Raw genomic sequence first — 23330 nt, 5'->3', positions numbered from 1 at the left:
ATATCTTGACGAATTTGTTTGTTTAAAAAAAAATGATTAGCTATATACTCTCTGTTCCCGCCACTTTAGCATTTACTGAAAGAGTCTTTTCGGTCATGAATGTGAAGTGGCGGGAAGAGAGAAACCGAGCTTCATTAAAAATTAATTAAAAATGAGCTCTTGAAATATATAAATTTAGATTTGGAATGTTTGGATTCATATAATTCATTTAAAAATAATGAAAAATTCTTAGTTACTGCAAAAAGTACAAAAAAATACATTTTTAAAAATATTTATTTACTCTTTATTTACCTCCTTTAAAATCAGATATACTCTATTTCTTCAAATAAAAGTTGGCAACCCTAGCCATGCTTGATGCGCGCACGATCGTCAGTAGGATACATCCAGCACCGTGGCCTTGAGCCGACGTACGTCGGGGATGGACCGTGAATAAGACGCTTTAACTTCTACAAAATCTACCAAATTTCGTATATCTTTATGAACTGGCAACTTTTACGTTTTTTTCTTTCATTTCCTCAAATCGAAAACGAGTGGAGGCGTTCGTTCGGTCGATCGCTTGGTTACGTTCACGTCATCTTTTATCTTCTAATGTCTGATTTTTGCATCCCACATGCTTAGGGGTAACCGAAACAAGAAAAAATCAAAGAATCCCAGAACCAGAAGAAAAGTACGAGTGAGAGTGACGGAATTAAATGTAAAATAGAAAGTGTGTGAACGAAGTTGAGTTGAGGTATCCCGTCCGGTTCGATCTGGTAAAAGTCGGTTCAACTGCAAGTTCGATACCCTTTCCTTTGAATATCTTTGTTTTAACATTTAGTGTTGTGGTATACCTAAACTTTCGTTTCGATACGTTATTGAAAAGTTTTGTGTTTAAAAGTTAACTAGAAACAAAAGCAACAATGTCCGAAGAATCGTCCGCCGATCGCAACGTAGAAATATGGAAGATCAAGAAGTTGATCAAGAGTTTGGAGATGGCGCGAGGGTGAGTAATTCACGATGATTTGTACTTCGATCCAAAATATTTGCATGCAACGTGGACACCTTTGTAATACCCGCGTACCTACTTTTTGGCTGTACGATTGGACAAAATTGCCAACAAGGCTGCGTCATTATCGAAGACATGCGCATATAACATGCGCAAAGTATAACCTAGACATCACGCAATGCATGGAAATATACGCAATACAAAATTTGAATTTACGATGTTTTATAATGCTAAGAGATTTGTATCACGTAAAGAATTTTTGGTCGTAAAAATCTCGATACAGTACAAGCAAATTTAGACATTATGGCCGACGAATACTTAATTGTATGTCGTGGTCCCTTGCGAAGATCGATATATTTTAATTATTTAAGACGCTCTACAACTTTCGCATTTCTTTGTCTGGTAATGGAAAAGCTGGATAATTTTTTAGAGAGAAACTTTTTAAACTGACACAATTCATAACCTTGTAGCTGTCAATTGTCATTTCCTAGGTTCTTTGGATATTGTTATCAACATTTCTTTTCACTTTCGATAAGATGAGAGAGTCGAGAATTGATTTCTACATCATATACCTAAAACACATTACACACAACTTTTAACACAAAAAATTATATAGTTGACCTTCGACCTTTGTATTTTGAAACATTTGTTTTTTTAATTGCCATGTAAGTACCTATTTAAGGTGAAATTACTGTCCTGAACAATAACGAAAATCATATGACTACCTAATTGTATGAGAATTATGAAATTTTAACATACGAAAATATAAATTATGTTTGCCTAATCAATCATTTGGACGTTTGTTTATTTTGTACACATGAAGTGTGTATTGTATATTTATAGAATGATAATACATTTTCTTTGTCTCTACATTGTACCTGGTATAAACAGGAGTAATAGGTTACTTATTGCATTAAAGTTACATGAAATAATATTTATAAGGCATTGTAACTTTTAGAACAATCCTACTAATATTATAAATGCGAAAGTTTGTGAGGATTTGTGTGTGTTTGTTACTCTTTCACGCAAATACTACTGAACAGATTGCAATGAAATTTTGCACACATATAGAGGGTAACTTGGATTAACACATAGGATAGGTTTTACCCCTGAATTCTTACGGGAACGGTAACTAAGCAGGTTTTTCTTTGAAAACGCGGGCGAAGCCACGGGCGGAAAGCTAGTTTATCAATATTTTTATTTTACAAGTTTACAAGTATTTAGTATTCAGACTTTCTTCAATTCTTGGCTGTGTTTGAACCTGTTTTGTTAACTCTTTTTTATAATACTCCTTGAAGTATGAGGATGGCTCTTTTGGAGAGAAATCCTAAACATGTACCAAGGGTGGTGGACCGCTAGTCTTTTATAAGAATACATATCTTAAATTATTAATTATAAATAAATACTCACATGAAAGCAATCACTAGAAATATTTATTATCTATACTAATATTATAAAGCTGAAGAGTTTGTTTGTTTGAACGCGCTAATCTTGGCAACTACTGGTCCGATTCGAAAAATTCTTTCGGTGTTAGATAGCCCATTTATCGAGGAAGGTTATAAGCTATATATCATCATGCTACGACCAACAGGAGTGGAGCCACGATGGTGAAACCCCGCAGAGCAGCTAGTGTAAATATAAAAAACATGCTAAAAGAATGTGAAATAGTTTTGAGTTTTCTATAAAGGAAGATAAATATTTATTAATTATAACATAGATGCTAAATAAATTAGTGTTACAATGGAGATTTTTTCAGTTTTGATTACCTTCCTTCTTTGTAAAATGATTAGCATGCAAACATTACAATTTAGAGGCTGTTTAATAGCCTGATAGTTAAATAAACTGATTTTAATTTTAGATATTAGGCAGTAGTTATCCACCCAGGCTTCACCTATGGTACATGTTTACGTTTTCTCTCCATAAAAACCATCCTGGTACTTCCGGGAATATTAAAAAAACAAGTATTAACGAAATTGGTTCAGCGGTTCTCTAGTTTTATGCTTAGTAATTCATTTGGCAGTTCATTTTTATTATACGAGATTAACATACTTACATATTCACGTAAATCCACAAGCATACTAGATACATAGGCAATGGACAAAGAATTATTTATTTTTCAACCAACTTCAAAAAAGGAGCAGGGTCTCATCTTCATACATAATAATAAATATATATATGTACATATTGACGATTCATGTATCACTAGTCCCATTTAATATGCGATTACTGATATATACTACGGAATGTATGTTAACAGGCCTTTAAAGATCTTTTCGGACCGTCCCTTTGTCTTAATATATATTTTAAAGCAATAATTTTCATATGTTTGTATAAATCTTTCCAGGAACGGTACATCCATGATCTCCCTCATTATACCGCCAAAGGATCAGATCTCGCGCGTCTCCAAAATGTTGGCTGACGAGTTTGGTACAGCGTCGAACATCAAGTCGCGCGTGAACAGGCTATCCGTGCTCGGAGCTATCACATCTGTGCAGCACAGGCTAAAGCTGTACACTAAAGGTGAGACTAGATCAATTTTTTTTTATGTAAGAAATGGCAAAGGGTTTTTCTGATAGGAAAGTGATTTTTGAAGTGAAACTTCTTTCACTGTCGTCGTGGCAATACCTTCACGTCATGGAGAAAAGCCACCACCCAATTCTACTCTCAACACACTTAAAGAAGTTTCACTTTACAATCCTTACTTAATATTATAAAGCTGAAGAGTTTCTTTGTTTGTTTGAACACACTAATCTCAGCAACTACTGGTCCGATTTGAAAATTTTTTTTCGGTGTTAGATAGCCCATTTATTGAGAAAGGCTATTATAGGCTATATATCATCACGCTAAGACCAATAGGAGCGGAGCATTGCGGGTGAAACGGCGGAGCATAGCTAGTAATTAATGAATCTCTTCAAAATTGTTTAATGTCTGAAAGTTCTCATTGTTTTATACAAATCCTTGTCTTCCGTAGTACCACCAAACGGCCTGGTCATCTACTGCGGCACAATAGTGACAGAAGAGGGCAAGGAGAAGAAAGTGAACATTGATTTTGAGCCGTTCAAGCCGATCAACACGTCTCTATACTTGTGCGATAATAAGTTTCACACGGAAGCGTTGACGGCTCTGCTCGCTGATGACAATAAGTTTGGTTTCATCGTGATGGACGGTAATGGGGCGCTGTTTGGTACGCTGCAGGGTAATACCAGAGAGGTGAGTTTCTTTTTTTAATAATTGTGATTATTATTTTATATTTAGTTTTATTTATCACTACATAGTATAAAACAAAGTCGCTTTCTCTTTCCGTATGTCCCTTTGTATGCTTAAATCTTTAAAACTACGCAACGGATTTTGATGCGGTATTTTTTAATAGATAGAGTGATTCAAGAGGAAGGTTATAATTTATTAGGTTTTAGACAAAGCGGTTCTTATAAATAAGAACGGTTTCTATCAAAATAAATCCTCATAATAATTATTATCATTTATGGTAAGCCATGTAATATAATTGAACTAGTATCTGTAGGTTATCATATAAAAATATTGAATTTATTGATTAAAGCTTGGCAGAAAACTTGAAGTGTATTATTGTTTTTAAAATTTGTCATTAAGTTTTTTTATCGAAATCGGTCAAGACGTTCACGCGTGATCCCGTGACCAAGGAAAATAGGGATTTATTTTTATATGTATAAATAGATAATCAATTTAACCCCCAATTTTCAGGTACTACATAAGTTCACGGTCGACCTGCCCAAGAAGCACGGTCGCGGTGGTCAGTCCGCGCTTCGTTTCGCCCGTCTTCGTATGGAGAAGCGGCACAATTATGTGCGCAAAGTGGCAGAAGTGGCCACTCAGCTGTTTATCAGCCAGGATAAGCCAAATGTGGCCGGTCTGATTCTGGCCGGTTCGGCTGATTTCAAGACTGAACTGTCGCAGTCTGATATGTTTGACCCTGTAAGTATAAGTGTAAAACTTAACAAGTAAATACAAGTTAATGTAAGTAAAAACAATTGTAAGTAAGTTAATAAAAAGCGTCAGAAGTGACCACTCAGCTGTTTGTCAGCCAGGATAAGCCAAAAGTGGCCGGTCTGATTCTGGCCAGTTCGGCTGATTTCAAGACTGAGCTGTCGCAGTCTGATATGTTTGACCCTGTAAGTATAAGTGACTTTAACTGAGTGTAAATATGTTAAGGAGTGATAGAAGTGGCCACTCACCTGTTTTGAAGTCGGGATTAGACAAATGTGGCCGGTCCAATGCTCATTATATTGTAGTATCGCGATTTACTCCCCCAAAACATGCATTACTTGTTTAATCCATCAGGCCCCGGAATCACAGACACAATTGAAAATCTATTGTGTCGCGGACGGATCTGGCCGTTCAGGGCTCAATGGGTTGCTTGTTTAAGGGGCCATTTTTCAATCCGCAGTTGAAACTTGTGTGGAATAAAGTGTTAGGGTCGGCGCAGATATAGCGGAGCGAAGGGCAGCGCATTTTTCATTGTCAAATTATTATCGACATTGCAATTGTCATCATTAAAATAAAATTCAAAATGAAATAACAACAATTTATTCCTGAGGAGCATCAAAGCATGCAAAAGATGGCGCGCTGTACTGTTGAATATTATTTTAATGAGGATAACAAACCCTGCAATACGCTCCGTAATATCTGCGCCGTCCCTAAAATAACTATAGTGTTCTATTCTCGGTTTTGTTAATTTAATAGGTTACAGATAGATTAAGATTTATAAACATACTAGCTATCCACCCGCGGCATCGCCCGCGCAGTCAAAGAAAAACCCGCATAGTTCCTGTTCCGGTGGGATTTCTGGGATAAAACCTATCCTATGTACTTTCTCGGGTATCAAAATATCTCTATTCCTATGCAAATTGGGTCAGTAGTTAAGGCGTGATTGAGTTACAGACAGACAGACAGAGTTACTTTCGCATTTATAATATTAGTATGGATTAATAACATAATTATTTCACAATTTTCCAGCGTCTCCAATCGAAAATTATCAAACTGGTGGACGTTTCGTACGGCGGTGAGAACGGATTCAACCAAGCGATCGAACTAGCGGCCGAGTCCCTACAGAATGTCAAGTTTATACAGGAGAAGAAGCTTATCGGACGGTACTTTGATGAGATCTCGCAGGTAACTCAAACTCAAAGTCGTACTCAAACTCATACTCAAACTCATACTCAAACTCATACTCAAACATAAACTTAAACTCATAATAATACTCGTACTCGTACACGAAATCAAGGTCACACTCAAACTCATTGTCAAACAGTAGCTAATTCACATCTGCGTAACTCAAACTCAGTCGTACTCAAGCCCATTATGTATAAGTGAAGTCCCATGTCCCCAAGTGGGGTAAGGGACAGATGCATTATACATCTGTTTCACTGATCGATTTTCTTTAGGGACAAGTAGGTGATCAGCCTTCTGCATAACCGAGATTTTTTTTTCTCCATCTCCACCAGGAATCGAACCCAGGACCCCTCGGTTCTACGCTCACGCGTCAACCACTGTACCAAGGAGGCGGCCATTATGTATACTGACTTAAAATAAAAACAATCCTCTATTGGTCAATATCCCTGAAGAATTGCTGCGAAACTATAATTCAAGGAGAGATAATTAATATTAATATTATATATACAGGGTGTAATAGTTAAGTGTGCACAGGCGATTTTTCCGTAAGTATTACAGATAACAAAAAACTTTAAACTGATATCGAAAGTACTTAACCTAATGAGTAAAATGGCCGTAATAAATTTTTAAAAATAAATCGAGAAATATCAAAAAAATTATCTTTAAACCCTCCCATACATTAAGTATGAAATATGAATATCCCATATACATTTAATATGAAAGATTTTAGCTTTCTTTTTCTTTTTTGGTTTTCTGCTTTAATTACTTCGCAAATTTGAAGTGGCATTTTCCACGCTTTTTCCGGACATTTTCACGCATTTTCCGGGAATTTTCCGGACATTTTCCGGACATTTCCCGGACATTTCCCAGGCATTTTCTGGGGATTTTCCAGGCAATTCCACGCATTTTCCGTACATTTTCACGCATTTGCCGGGTATTTTCCAGATATTTACCAGGCATTTTCCGGACATTTCCCTGACATAGCCTGTAAATGTCTGGAAAATCCCCGGGAAATGCTCGGAAAATCCCCGGAAAATGGGTGGAAATTGCCTGGAAAATCCCTGGAAAATGCGTGAAAATGTCCGGAAAATGCGTGAAAATGTCCGGGAGAAGCGTGGAAAATGCTCGGAAAATCCCCGGAAAATGCCTGGAAAATTCCCGGAAAATAACCGGAAAATGTCTGGAAAATATCCGGAAAATGCGTGGAAATTTCCGGAAAAACTGTGGAAAATCCTTGGAAAATCCCTGGAAAATATCCGGAAAATGCGTGAAAATGTCCGGAAAATGCGTGAAAATGTCCGGAAAATATCCGGAAAATGCGTGGAAAATGTCTGGAAAATATCCGGAAAATGCGTGGAAAATTCCGGAAAAACCGTGGAAAATGCCTGGAAAATGCGTGAAAATGTCCGGAAAATGCGTGAAAATGTCCGGAAAATATCCGGAAAATGCCTGAGAAATGTCCGGAAAATGTCTGGGAAATGTCAGGGAAATGCTCGGAAAATCCCCGGAAAATATCCGGAAAATGCGTGAAAATGTCCGGAAAACGCGTGGAAAATGCTACTTCAAATTTGCGAAGTAATTAAAGCAGAAAACCAAAAAAAGATAAAGAAAGCTAAAATCTTTCATATTAAATGTATATGGGATATTCATATTTCATACTTAATGTATGGGAGGGTTTAAAGATAATTTTTTTGATATTTCTCGATTTATTTTTAAAAATTTATTACGGCCATTTTACTCATTAGGTTAAGTACTTTCGATATCAGTTTAAAGTTTTTTGTTATCTGTAATACTTACGCAAAAATCGCCTGTGCACACTTAACGATTACACCCTGTATATACATTTCCGCTTAATATCTACAAGTGGTTGAAATTTAAAGACGGTAACCAGAAACAAAAGAATATTTATGACAATTTTGTATGTATGTGTGTCTGTGTCAAATGCATGGTCACTACCATAAGGAATATTTTTTTTTGTTGATTTTTTTTGCACTGTTTTAAAAATAATACTGGACATTTATTTTATCTTTGTTCACACAGGACACCGGAAAATACTGTTTCGGTGTGGATGATACTTTGCGCGCCTTGGAGCTCGGCTCCGTTGAGACTCTTATATGTTGGGAGAATTTGGATATTCAGCGGTGAGTTGATTTGTTGATTTCAATTCAAATTTGATTTGATTTGAAGGTGATGACGTCATACGTATGGTAGAAAAATACGAAAATTTGACCAGATTAAAAAAAATTGCCATGTCTCTATTACTATGAAATTTACAATCATTATTAGTCATCAAGTATTTTTTTTTATCTAAGCTAGCACAGAAAAAATGTTGTCTATCGTAAGAATGACGTCGTTTGGCGTTTACGACATTTTGGAATAAGATGAAAACAAAAATTTTTAAACGCAAAAAGATGAATTAAAATTGTAATAGTATTTTTAAAAGCAAAAAAATATAGGTTACTGTTATTTTTTTATTAACCCGTGACGCGTCCTATGTACAGGCGGTTGCTCATAACTAAAACTGTACTGTAGCGTCCTGCGTAACAACGACTGTTCATAACGCGGCCAATGACTTTGAAGGTCACCTGTAGCTGCTTACAAGTGAATGTTTCCAGTATAAAAAATATTTGTCTATGCCTTATACATTTTTAATTCGAATCGGTACGACTCCGACGCTGGCAATAAAGACTAAAACCACAAAATAAAAAAAAAAAAGTGAATCATTGATTGAGTTGCGTCATCGGCCATAGTTTGTGACATTTGTCTTGTTCAACGAATATTTGGATTGTGAATTATGCCGAGAGGAATAATTAGATGAGTGATAATTGAGACGTATATTACTGGAAATTTTACGTAGAATACGTTTATGATATTGGTTTTAGGGATATTTGAAGAATACTCAGTGAAAAAGTGTCTCAACTTTTCAGTGCGGAAGACGCAAAATGGCGCTTTTTTTCTTGTTTGTGAATAATGGAGATTTGTTATTATTCATAGTGAAATACGTTGTGTTAAATGTGTGAAAATATAAGTGAATGTATTTGGCAATCGTGTAGTGATATGAAAACGTGAATATGATCATTTGATGACTCAGCATTATCATGTAAGTGTTAGTATGTAAGCAATTAAAATTAAAACAAAAGAAAATCAATTTTTTATAATTTTATAGAAAAAATATATCGTCATGATTACATTTTTATGCTATAACTAGTTTCTTCCTCTTTCCAAAAATATATCATACATGGCATATAATTATAGAACAATAGGGTAAATAAAATTTTCAAACTCGGTAGTCATAAAAAAGCTAGATTTCGTGAACTCCCTTGACACTATCGGGATCGGTGCCGGCTGTGCGCCGGACGCGTCACGGGTTAAAGAAAAAAATTTGAAATGTCAATTTTGTTGTTGTAAATAAATAAATAAACGGTTGAATTGAACTTTGTTTTAATTAAATCAATTAAAGTGGTTTAATTACAGTCTCAACTCTTAATGAACGACGCGCAGAAAAGAAAAAAAAAACACAGATAATAGATAATGACATTAACAATTTAAGAAGGCGGCAATTTCAAATTTTAACACATAACCCACTACTTTAACCTTGTACCTAGCGTTGATAATAATTTTTTGTACCGAACATTTTCAGGTACGTGCTAAAGTCTCACGCGACCAACCAAGAGACGATCCTGCACTTGACGCCCGAACAAGAGAAGGACAAGTCACATTTCACCGATAAAGAGGTGTGTTTGTACAATCTATATTTATAAAACTCAAAGGTGACTGATATAGTGATCTATCAACGCACAGCCCAAACCACTGGACGTATCGGGCTGAAATTTGGCATGCAGGTAGATGTTAGGACGTAGGCATCCGCTAAGAAAGGATTTCCCGAAAGTCTTGCGGGAACGGGGAAAAACGGGGATGCACGTACAAAGTCGTGGGCGGAAGCTAGTTGTTCAATAATTCTAAAACAAAGAACATTTCTAGATTCTAAATAGAGAAAAAAAGAGCGTGTGTGCCGAGCACACGTGTCAGAAGTGAAACTTTGGCAAGATTCAGAGATACCGAAATTTTCGCCTTACTCCTGACAGTATTGCCATGACGCGACCTTAAAATTTTACTCTCAAGGATGAGAGTATCTCTGATCTATCAACACACAGTCCAAAATACTAGATCGATTGGAATGAAATTTGCCACTATGGAGTATGCATCTGGAAGAAAGGATTTTAATAAAGTTATTTATTTACAAATAATATCCTACTTCCTACTACTAATATTATAAATGCAAAAGCTTGTGAGGATGGATGTATGAAAGCATACCATAGTATGTATGTTTGTTACTCTTTCATGCAAATACTACTGAACCGATTACAATGAAATTTAGCACTCATAGAAGAGAGGGTAATTTGGATAAACACATAAGTAAAGTAAGTGAAGTCCCATGTCCCCTAGTGGGGTAAGGGGCAGGTGCATTATACATCTGTTTCACTGATCGATTTTCTTTAGGGACAAGTAGATGATCAGCCTTCTGTGTCCTACCAGACCGAGACATTTTTTTTTCTTCGTCCACCGGGAATCGAACCCACGACACGTTGGTGTCTCACGCGTCGACCGCTATACCAAGGAGGCGGTCGACTTACCTACTAACTCACTCATAATTATTTCCACAGAGCGGCGTCGAACTCGAGTTAGTCGAGTGTCAACCACTACTCGAGTGGCTCGCGAACAACTACAAGTCGTTTGGTGCAACGCTCGAGATCATCACGGACAAGAGCCAAGAGGGCAGTCAGTTTGTGCGCGGCTTTGGTGGGATCGGCGGTGAGTTGGATGTGTATTTCTATTAAAAATTGTGTTTTAAAGGGTCTAGATAATATTTAGGACAAGCTAGGTTACGTGAGCTAAGAATTTCCTAGGTTTTGAGAGAGAAAAAAGGCAAAAAAGAAACAACAATAGCGGTCTAGATATTTTGTGAGTTAGGTTATGCTATGAGTTTGACGGGATCGGCAGTGTGTGTTATATTTTGTGTTTATAAGCGTCGAGATTTGGTCGTTATCGTGAGCTTGTGAGATTTATCGTTTATTGTGGTAACTAGGGGGGAGGGGGGTTTGGATCTGCTTTAAGAGGGATTGGAATAGTGGTAAGGCTATAGTGAGCTAGGTTCTATGTTTTTTTTTATTTTTATAGAAATAAACTTATAAAATATGTATGAAGAACGTGGCTATTTAATATTGTGTGGTGAAATTCATAAGTTACTAGCTAACCCGGCGAACTCCGTTTCGCCACCAGAGACACCTTTTGTTTGCTATAAACCTCACGGAGCCCGAGACCTTTCCAACGAATGCAAAACCGTGGAAATCGGTTCGTGCGTTCTGGAGTTATGGCGTCAGGAAGGAAAACCCGACTTATTTTTATATAGTAGACTAGCGGTCCGCCCCGGCTTCGCCCGTGGTACATATGAAAAATAGATGTTGGCCGAGAAAATTTCATGAGAATCGGTCCACCCGTTTCGGAGGAGTATGCAGACTAACATTGTGACACGAGAATTTTATATATAAGATTATATATGAGAAGATTATTAATAATGATGGCTAGTAGGTTTTGTAAGCTACATTTGTATATTGGCTTTATGCTAACTTTTATAAGAAATCAAAGTTTAGATTTTTGCCGTTTTGCCATTCTTAATAGGTACTTATATTATTTTCTTAACTATTATTTATATTATGACTGTGCGGTTGCGAATTTTGGTACATTTGAAGGTTTTTACTATAATACTACACTTACTACATTAAATTTAGATTAAGGCTAAATTGTTTAAGTATTACTAAGGTGTTATGTTTAGATTTAATTATTTATCGGCCATACCGCATACATTTAAGATATACATACTTAACATTGCTATGAAAATATATTTTTATTATAGTTGAATAGTGTTTTTTTTATAAATGTGTAATATGTAATTTAGAACCTAAATGTTGTTTTTTTGTGCTAAATGCGCTATTTACATGCTTGCGGTACGGCCGTTTGACATAAAAATTGTATTTTCTATACTAATATATTTTTTCACCCCCCCTCTTGCTGCCCGCTCGGATTCAAATAAACAAACACACAAACAAATAGGCATATTGCGCTACAAGGTTGACTTTCAGTCGCTGCAACTAGACGAGCCGCTGGACGACGTCGACCTGGACGACTATTGAGCTGTTCCGCGGTGATGCATGGACGGATTGACAGATTTTTTTAAGTTTAAAAAAAAAATTTTTTCGATTTTTTTTCTCAAAATTTTGAACCGACTTCAATAAAAGGAGGAGGTTAAACATTTTTTGTGTTTTCGCGAATAATTTCGTCGTTTTTTGATGATATGTTTCGTTTCCGTGTCGAATCGTTTATTTTTGAGTTAGTTTTTTATTTTGATGGTCTTTTAATGTTTCAGTTTTTTTTGTAGTAAGCTTTAGGGTGTAGGTCGTTGAGGCTATATATTGAAAATATTAAATTATTTCTTATTTATAGGTTATATTGTTTTATTTTTACTGAATTTTGACTTATGAGGTCAAGTTTTATTTTTATGCTTGAAAATTTTTGCATCGTTCTTTCCATATATTATATAGACTTATGTAGTCACTGATTTATTCCATGTATAATATTGACACTCAATAATGAAAAAAATATATTAAAATATTAATTCTGAATTTATATGTATAATATATTATTATAATCGTTCAAAACTTGTATGGATTTCAATGTAATATTGAAATTCGTAGCTCGTAGATGAATACATAGTATTATTATTTTCTCATAATATTATTGCTATATTGAAAATTTTCAATATTATATCATAGTGGATATGTAGATTGGCATATTTATCCTTTATTAGCGCATATTATAGGATTTATTCGATTGTTTTTGTTTTTTTTTTCATTTTATGATTTTTTGAAGCGAGGTTAGGTGTTGTCGTATGGTGTAATGTCATCCCAATCTTTTTTTGTATTTTTTTCATGATGCCGTAGTTTTCGTTCGAAAACGCTGTCCATGCATTACCATAAAGGACAGTTTTAATAGTAGGATCTTGTGGTAGAGGCACCAGTAGGACGTAATGTAGTTGTAAGGCTAGCGGTTTGTAAGCGGACGGGCGTTCGAAACGCGGCGTTTTATTCCGCTCCTATAAAAATGACAAATTTTCGAAACAAAACTCTTAAGTTCGTGACCTAAGTCAGTGTTTGATGCTAGACGATATATTTTCGATACAACTCTTAACTTTGGAACGTACGTCCGTGTCGAATAGTATGGGAAAAAAACGACGCGTTTGAACCGCCCGTTTGCTCGTATCGATCATCTCCTTCCTGTATGAATGCGTGCGGAAAAAATGACGTAAATCATTTACTTTGTGAGACCAATTTTTTCATTATTTAACGGTGTAATAAAATGAATATTACCGTTAATTATGTATAGGGCGTGAAATCGTGATTTTATTAATTGTAATAATATAATTTGGAACGAAATCTGTACAATTAAAAATACCCCTCTGGTGATAAAAAAATATCTCAATTGTGCTGCGTAGGAAGCTGGCGTTTATCATTCTGTATTGTAATTTAAACATTCGTATTATTGTATTTCTTTTATATATTTGTTAGCAACACATTTGAGCAACACGTTGCTGAGTTACCTTCAACATGTTGCTACCAACACTGCATGTTGCAGAATTGATATCGCATGTTGAAATGTTCTCGCCTATAGAGTAACATTTAAACAAAGATTTCAGCAATATAGTTGATCAACTGTTGCTCAAAAAATGATTACTATGAACTTGAGGCATAACAGCATAGCTATTTACGTACAGTGGTCCAAAGATGGTACTAATCTAAAGAGATCTTTGAAAGTGATTTGCGATAAACTTCTAGGGTTATCACACGTGCTAAAATGAAACATTGACAGCCCTATACTTTAAGATCTTTTCTAGACTTTACGGAATTCCAATTGAGACTAAAATACATTTTATTTTAAGACACCGTCTTATACAAAACACGGACTAACTAAGAACCGGGTCTAAAACGTATTAAAAGCATGGTCTAAGTAGAAGTCTTATAACAATACATGGCTTTGCATTAAACCATAGACAAGAGCCAGTTTAAATTAAACCTCTGTTCTAAAAGTTGGACAGATTTTATAATCTGGGTTTAAACCCAGGTTTATTTAAGTTTTTGTAAAGAGACGGGTTAAAACTAAAAACGTTGATGCTATTAAAGTTGGGTCACTGTACGTTTTTACTATGCCATGGGTTCCACGAAATACCATAGTACATATTTGCTATATCATATTTTAATTAAATACACATAGTGTATACAGCACATACGGATCAGTACGAATGATGAGGTTGCATGCGTCTCGAAGTTTTAGTCTGAACCCAGAAATCTTGGCGGGAAATATATTTGATTAATTCACTTGGTCAGTTTGTTTGGGAACGTATAATCTTAGAAGGGAGAAGGTAGTGTAAACTAGAAGGAAAGAGGTAAAACGTTTTTTCCTTTGGAATTTAAAATTAATGCTTAATCGCCGCACCTTTTGAAGATATGTTATTTTATTTATGAATAAGTTTGGGATATGATTTTATTATTAATTAAAAATGAAAGTTGATTGTCAGAGTTATTAAGAAATTGTAAGGGTATTGCTTAAACTATGGGCATGATATAATTTTCTATTTAAAGTACTTTACCTTTGATTGCACCAATACATACAAGATATTATTCTTGTTTTTAAGCATCTGCTATATTGTGCGGGTTTGACATACAATTGAATGCAATAAATGTAACTTCAAAATGTTCGTGCCTATTGTAAAATAACTATTTACACTGATATTGTTAGAAATCTTAGCGTAAGCGTAGTTTTGGAAGCAACACGGATTAAATTTTTGACCAATGATATTTGACACAGAATAACAGAATATCAGTGTTATAAGCCAAAATGTGCCTCAAATCTATTAATGCGTACTAGGTCGTTTAACTTTATGCGTACTAGTTCGTTTAACTTTAGTGTAATTTGTCGAACTTTAGTCTAGTTTTTCGAACTGTATTTTGACAAATCATAGCCAAGTGTAATGTGACACAATACCGTGCCCATTTTTATCATAGCGTCTCAGCTTAATCTTAGCTATCCCAAGTATAGAATATTTATTGTGTCAAATGTCAAATGCGTCAAATTAAAGGGTCGATTGTCGAAAAGAAAAGGTTTTGCTAAACATTGCAATGAATGAATCAGATTGTTGTGAATAAGAATGTTAAGGAAAGTGGATTATTTTCAATAATCTATACTCTTGAAGATGTCATAAAGCAGTTTTACTTCCAGTGTGGAAGAAGGACAGCGCTATAGGTCGTCTAGCGCCGTCACTTTCCCACACACTAGAAACAATACTGCTATAAGACATAATGGTAATGCCTCAGATACTCTTCAATTAGAATAATGTTATTTTGATGGCCGTGTTGCTTCGTTATATAGAATTAGCTTAGTGATTAGAATAAACAACAAAAATGGGACATTCGTATTAGCCTTGGTGACATTTTTGCATTATCGTATACTGAAAAACTTTATAACTCATTTTGTCTAAGTATAAAAGTACCTGCAACTCCATACTGAGTGTATATATATTCAGAAAACTTTAATAGTGTTAATCGATATAGCTTCATTATTGAACAACAAAGTGTACAATATTGATTCCTTAAATAAATGTAATATAACTGTCTTAAATATTGACGTTGAATTTGCTATGTATATTGCAATCGTAGAAGGATTCTTGAAAAAGTAATCGTTACATCAGTAAAGAGAGTGAATGTAAAATCTTGGAGTTTGAAAAATAAATTGCTAGATTTTTGCTGGGAGATATAAATGATTGAACATAAGTCCTTCTCGAGTGTGATTGAGTGCGGAAAGAAATATATTATATTTGAATGGTATATATTTAGAATCTAACTTAGCGGTTTTATCAATATACTCACCAAAAATATATTCATATTATTATATTTAAAGTATTTAAAATAGTTAATATCTATTTATGGTTTAACATTTACTTAATATAATATTAGGTAGATGTTAAACTTTTTATCGGCTAATGAATGCCTTTTGTAACTTACCAATAAATTTTTGTGATAAATTTAGAATAAGTGTAATATTGTTGCAGACAGTTGAAAAATATTTTTTAATAAACGATATTGTATATAAACAGTCCGCGAGGCGTATGCCAAAATATACAGACTGTACAACCAGTATGGAAACTTTATACCACACCCCGGACACTCCATACAAAATCATCGTTTTGACAGTCACACTGTAGAGACTGCAAATGTGTGTGTTAACGCTTTATGGTTGGCACATTTTTTATTAGCGTAAAAAAAATTCGCGTTTTTCTGATGAAATACATCCGTAAACAGCACAATATCTAACCATTTTCTACGAAAAACGATAATCACAAATCCATAATAATAAAATTACTTTAAGTCAATTTGATTAATGTTGTCAATCTTCGTTGCGTATCGTCCCTGTAGAAAAATATGGACCATTTTTAGACTGATCGTGCGGGGGAGGTAAGTGTTTAATTTTGGCGGGAGGCGGAGAGTGTCCGTTCTGTAGCGTTTAGCTACTATTATGTATTCTGTGCTTTATACAACACGTTTGAAATGGCTCACGTAAAGTTTCCCTACTGGTTGTATTTGTGTATTGTGCGTAAGCTAAGCTTTGCATATGTGTGAGTGACCGCATAAAATACAGTAATTAGGGTTTATTTTGGTCGTTCAGTAACACTGTCAGAGAAGCGTTGTTATGAAGTAAAATGCCCCTCTGACAGTGTCATCAAACGGTCAAGAAATTTCCGACAGAGCTACAAACAGTGACATCACACGACGCTGAGAGAAAACTATATAAACCGGAAAAGTCATTCAAGGGATGTACAATTGTAAGCCGTCATCTCATATACACTATGTTCACACGCACATAGGCAAAACTCAGCTTAATCCTCTCGGACTGCGCTAGTGTAAGTCTTTTTAGCCGTAGATCACGAAAGTACAGTAAAAGAATGTTGTATGCACAGCCAGCCTTATATTAAAGTGACTTTCTAAAGCCCAGTGAATAGAAACAATTGCTTTTATATATACATTTTTAAGCCACCATTTAGATACCAAAGATATATTCAAATATCATGCGTCAGAAAGTTTGACATAAGTTATATGTGTCAGTTTGACATAATTCAAATGTGTCAATATGACATAAGTTAAATGTGTCAGTTTGACATAAGGTAGAAGACGCATAAAAATTGTAGTGTTAGCCTTTCATATAGTAATTTGAAACGATGTAAAAAATATGATTTTGATTAGAATTTTGATGGATTTTCGTAATTATAAAGAATGTTTTACATAGTTGTCATTTGGTTATGTCTTAATTCGTCAAATGATTGTTTTGAATGTGGTTTAATATGAGGCCGCGAGTATTAAGGGCCTAAAGAAATTTTTATCAAAAGTTTAGTAAGACGGCTTTGGTCATCAATAATCTTATAAGATTATTAAGATTTGGTGTAAGTACAAAATTGTACGTGCACAGCCACAGTGTGAAATGAAAACACACGGGAAATCTTACGTAAACCGTTTGTGCTTTTGCGGCCTCGCCTATAATATGATCATGCTTATAGTTTAATGCACTCTTTTAATAGAAGTATCTCTAATCTCCTTGTGTTTGATTTTACGCGTGTATTATTACATTTAGAAATTGAAGACATTCTCACGGATTTTATATATTTTAACAATGAATAAATCGCGTTTAAAATCCGTTAAAATGTCTTTCTTTCTTCTTTAAATGGACAGAAGTGTTTGAAACTACTCGTGATTTTATTGCATATTAATAGATATTTGTCGATAAACGTGCGGCGAATAAGCAATATTATATTTTTGACGTGACAACGTCATAAATTAGGTTGCGACTGGGAGTCACTTATGAAAAAGTGTAACGCTCGGTAACGTTACGATGAGTCACCGAACGAGAGAGAGGCCCGCCGAATGCCTTGCGTCTCTCTCCCACTCAACTATGATCGAGAAAAAGACGTTGTCACGTAAAATCTTCGCCCGTAAAACCGACTTTACAGGCAACCATTTTTTCACTTATTAACTTTTATATTGATTAAATAAGCAAGAGACGATACATGAAGATTTCTGGGCAGACTTAGACAATATACATACATGATGGGGAAGAGAATTAAATGTCGGAATATTATTAACGGAACTTTAAAAATGGCGACGGTAAAAGGTTTTAAGAAACATAAATCCCCTTTAAAATCCGAAAAATACCTAAAATTAACGTATTCCATTCTATCTTAAAAGCGGTAAATCGGTTTTACAAATGGTATCAAAAAATCGCTTAAAATGACATCATTTTAAGATAATCAATCTGCATAAAATAATTAGCTCGATGCATTGTCGCATCAAAATAAAAAAAATGTATCGATTTCACAATTTAAAACTTTGTAAACTAACTAACGCGTCATATGATTTGACACAAGGCAGAATAAAGCAAACTGTCAAACTTGACATATGACTCAAATAAATTTGACACTTGTCAGAATTCGACCAATGTCTTGCCATTTTTGAAGTTCATTAGATTTAAGTATTGTCGTTTGATGTTTTTTAATTTGACCATAATTTGAAACCTCGTCAAATGGATTATTTACAAAAAATCTTTTGAGTGCAATTGATTCTACATTATTTTTAATAGTTGGAGATTATTTTTTAAGTCATTTTAATTATACTAAGTACTTATATAAGATCGCATCGGATCGAATAGGGGTTGACATGTTTGGCTTTTCAATTTATTATTATACATTTGCAATCGTCACAATGATGTTTTCTTGGGATGCCCTTTTTATTTTTTACCCCTTTATTGTCATATTCAATCTTAATAAATCGATAGAGGTATTATAGAGAAGATAGAGAAGGACATCGTTTTTAAATGGAGTCGATTAAATAAAAAGAGAGAGGAGATCGTGGTATACCAAACGGAAAATTTCGAACCTGCGCTGAAGTAAAAAATAAGATATCTGCGTAATAATTGTCCCCTTTATCCCCCCCGCAATTCACTCTGCCTTACAGTTACGTACCGCGGTTGACGCATGACTGTAGAACTGAGAGGTCCTAGGTTAGATACCCCGTGGAGACAATTAAATAGTCTCGGTCTGGTAGGACACAGAAGGCTGATCACCTACTTGTCCCTAAAGAAAATCGATCAGTGAAACAGATGTATGCATAATTCAACTGCCCCTTACCCCAATACACGGGACTTTTTTTATTATACCTATTAGTCCGGGATACATCGCCCATTTTTGCAAGTGATTACTATCAAGCTAATTTTTCGTGAGTAGCTTTATTATGATAAGATGCCCAATAATTGAGTATTTGAATGAAAATTTTTTTTGTGATAAATGGAAAGATTATATATTAGTTTTATAACAAAACTGTTTTTATTTTTATTTTTTTTGCAATAATTCAAAAGTTATTTCAAAATAAAAATTAGTCTTTGAATCCAGTACCGAAGACACGCCGACAACTCGCGAAGCGTCACACGAGCGCGTGTGACGTCATAATGTTAGTTTTCACTCATTGCAGTTGATAGAAAAATAAATATAGTTTGAAAAACTAAACAGGATAATGAGATAAATTCATGAAATTATTGTATTGTTACCGGGTTTTTATAAGTATACAAAATTTGAATTAAATCCGTCGGTTTATAGTGGGTCTAAATCGAATCGAAAGGAGAATTGGTTACTTACAAACATATGTTTTAAGCTGATCCTGGCGATCCTTATAAAAGGATAAATTTATGATAATATTATTGTTAGACGACGCGGTTGGCGCAGTCTGTGGTAAAGTAACTGCCTACTGAGCCGACGGTCCCGGGTTCGATCCCCGGTCAGGGCAAATATTTGTGTGATGAACTCAATTATTTGTTCTTGGGTCTGGGTGTTATTATCTATATATGTATTTATTAAATATTATATTTATCGTCGCATAGTACCCACAACACAAGAATTAATTGAGCTTACTGTGGGACTAGGTCGATTTGTGTAATAATGTCCTATAATATTTATTAATTTATTAATTTATTTATTTATTATATTGTCATCGGACCTTGATAAGTGTTCAAAATTTGTGGGTCAAAATCGGGTCGAAACTTCGAAAGGAGTCGGTTACATACAAACATACAGGTGAAGCTAATAAAAGCGTGTTAATAATAAATACAGTGTTTTGATCTATTTAATTTTGTTGTCATTATTTTACTTATTAATTATATTAATTATTGTTATTTAAATTTATATTAAAAATGGCGAACCTCAAAAGTTATCGTTTTGGACCATTATGTACGAATACTACAAAGGCAACTCCTGACAAAAATCGGTGATCATAAATATATCAACATCAAGAATATTATTTTCGTAACTAACTAACTAATTCGGAACCAACAAACAAATCGCATCTTAACAATAAATTTTCAATATTATTGTCTAGTCACGTGTAATACCTATACGCTATGTACTGCAGTTAATAGCTATAACATTATGACGTCACAACTATGGTGACCAGTCATGGCGCGTTTGTAGTCACGTGATTCTAATTTAAATTTCATCAATTTTTAATTGCTTATAATTAACGGAAAAAAATTTTTTTTGAAGTTATTTTCATTAAATATCAATATTATTAATAGTAAAGTTTCAAAATACATAAAAAAAATCAATAATTTTTTTTTATACAAATACTCAATTTCATGTACAAAACTCTCGATTGTGGTAGCTACCAGAGGAAACAAGGATAAAATATTTTGATTTGATGGTTCTCAAATATTAATTACTAACTGAATGTTTTTTTTTGTTCAATCTCAAGATAATTATCTAAATTATTCGAAAAAATATTTGTCCTACAAAATCTATGGTTTGATCAAAGAGTCCCCCTTTCCAATGTGTATCGATAACGAAGTCATCATAAATGATTACTAACCAGCTGATTTTTTTATTTTCACTTATTTAATACTTATTTAATTCAACAGACATATTGTCCTACAAATTGCGTAATAAATATTTGAGAACCGTCAAATCAAAAATTTTTATCCTTGTTATCTCCGTAAGCTACCACAATCGAGAGTTTCGTACATGAAATTATTGGGCATCTCATCAAAATAAAGCTACTCACGAAAAATTAGCTTGATAGTAATCACTTGCAAAAATGGGCGATGTATCCCGGACTATATTTCTATTGATCTGTTTAATTGATATTTCGTCGATTATGAATCGTTTTGTGCCTTTGCCAATAGAATAACCCGATTTGCTATTTCTTTTTAAAGAAAAGAATATGTCACGGCTTTCCTACTATCTGTCTATAATACCTCTTAATTCTTAAAATCATGGGTAATTCTTGATAGATTATACAAATTATCCATGAAGTATGTATTTGATTATTTTTCTGAGTAATATGTAAGAAAATATTTATTATCTGTATTCTAACATTTTTATCTATCTGTCACGCAACACATTGGAGGCTAAGGTAATTCGCTAAGGTATTTAGAGTGTAATAATTCTAATAATGCATGTATTTTTTTTTTGGGCGCCGTTAAATTTTGGCGCGCTTTTCACGTAGTTAGTCTGTAATTTTATTAAGGCTATGTTGTTCCTTTTATGTACGTAGATTGTTTGTGTAGTTTTTTTTGTTTTTTTATTCAGGTATTGTTTTTAAGTTTGATTTCGATCGATTATTCGAGACATTTCATGTTTGTATTTTTATTATAATAACGTCGATGTCACGTCTACATTTTAAGCGTCATTTCAAGTCATTGACTTATTTTTTTTGTTTAATTGCACTCTTGTCAAATTTGATTAGCATATTCTTCGATTTACATTAATATCACGACATCTCATGGATGTTTTTATTTTTATTTTGTTTTTATCAATTTTTTATTACATTTTTTTAAAACTACGAAGACTTTAATCTTGCATCCGATTATATGTTTTTTTCTGTTCGTTGTTTTAAAAATGATTACACATTTTATCTAAATTACACAGGATATTATTTTGTTTTTCCACATTTAGTCGTGTCAATAAACCTACATCTTATTTACGACACCCAAAATAGATGAGAAAACAACATTTTTTATATTCTTTTTTTTAGTTAAAGTATCCATTTTATTTATTATTTCATATTTAGCGCAAGCAGTAATTTTATATCAAATTATCAATATTTTTGCATTTTAGTAAAATTTTATGCATTTTTTTACATGCATAAAAGCCATACGATTTCGCCTTAAATTGTCTATGGTATGACGTTTATATTCTATATTCTATAGTGTCTATGGTAACTAATATAAGTCTATGCTCCACAGGTCTCCTCCGCTACAAGGTGGACTTCCAATCTATGCAACTGGACGACGAGGAAATAGACAATCTGTATGATATCGACGATTATTAGACTATATTTTAATTTTAATAACTATTAAATATTGAAAGTCACATCATTAGAGGTGCAGCATTACGTGAGGTTAAAGTTGACTAACTAAATTGGTAATAATGTTGGATGTTTTCTTCTAGTAATTCCGTCCCATTTTATTGTAATTCATAGAAATTAAAATTAGCATTAACTAATAGTGAACGATATTCACGATATCTTATGTGTATCATAGACACGTCATAAACTTATTTCAACATTATGGAATACACTCAATACAATAAAGTTATTAAAAACCCCAAGCTCTCTGCACGGTGATTGTGGAAAACCATATCATAAATTGATTAGTAGTTTTCTAGTTAAAGCGTTGTTATTATAATTACGAAAATTTTGTAAAAAAAAATAAGAAAATTTAAAATTATGTTTTAAAACCAACATGAACACGAATAATTACGGAATAATTTCTGCTCATTTCGTCATGGACTAAATATAAAGAGACATACTTAAAAACTTTTAGTTCACTTATTTGCACATAAAAAGAGCGCGTGTGTGTGTGTAGCACTCGTGTCAGAAGTGAAACTGCTTTGGCAAGATTCAAAGATCGTCGCCTTTCTACATGACGTGACGGTATTGCCACGATGCGACCTTGAAATTTTACTCTCAACGCGCCTAAAGAAGTTTCACTTCAAAATAAAACAAATGTTTCAATTAACCTCACTCAATTTTATCCAGTTTTCAGTATCTATTATTCATTT

General features: G+C 33.9%; 1 protein-coding gene across 1 annotated transcript; it reads left to right on the top strand.

Annotated features, from left to right (window-relative positions):
- Positions 1-504: 504 nt before the first annotated feature.
- On the top strand, positions 505-23005 carry eRF1 (eukaryotic release factor 1). The gene is made up of 9 exons (XM_089712892.1): positions 505-982; positions 3330-3505; positions 3957-4195; positions 4703-4933; positions 5975-6130; positions 8171-8271; positions 9771-9864; positions 10795-10942; positions 22514-23005. The coding sequence occupies exons 1-9, from the start codon at positions 900-902 to the stop codon at positions 22597-22599; spliced, it is 1314 nt and encodes a 437-aa protein (XP_089569018.1). The 5' UTR covers positions 505-899; the 3' UTR covers positions 22600-23005.
- Positions 23006-23330: the final 325 nt, after the last annotated feature.

Source organism: Colias philodice, chromosome 29, assembly GCF_061535455.1.
Source record: "Colias philodice isolate Cphi_HAF_F1 chromosome 29, ilColPhil1 Martin Lab GWU primary, whole genome shotgun sequence".
Classification (NCBI taxonomy): domain Eukaryota; kingdom Metazoa; phylum Arthropoda; class Insecta; order Lepidoptera; family Pieridae; genus Colias; species Colias philodice.
The sequence above is the reverse complement of the archived record's forward strand: the minus strand, read 5'-3'. Positions and strand labels throughout refer to the sequence as shown.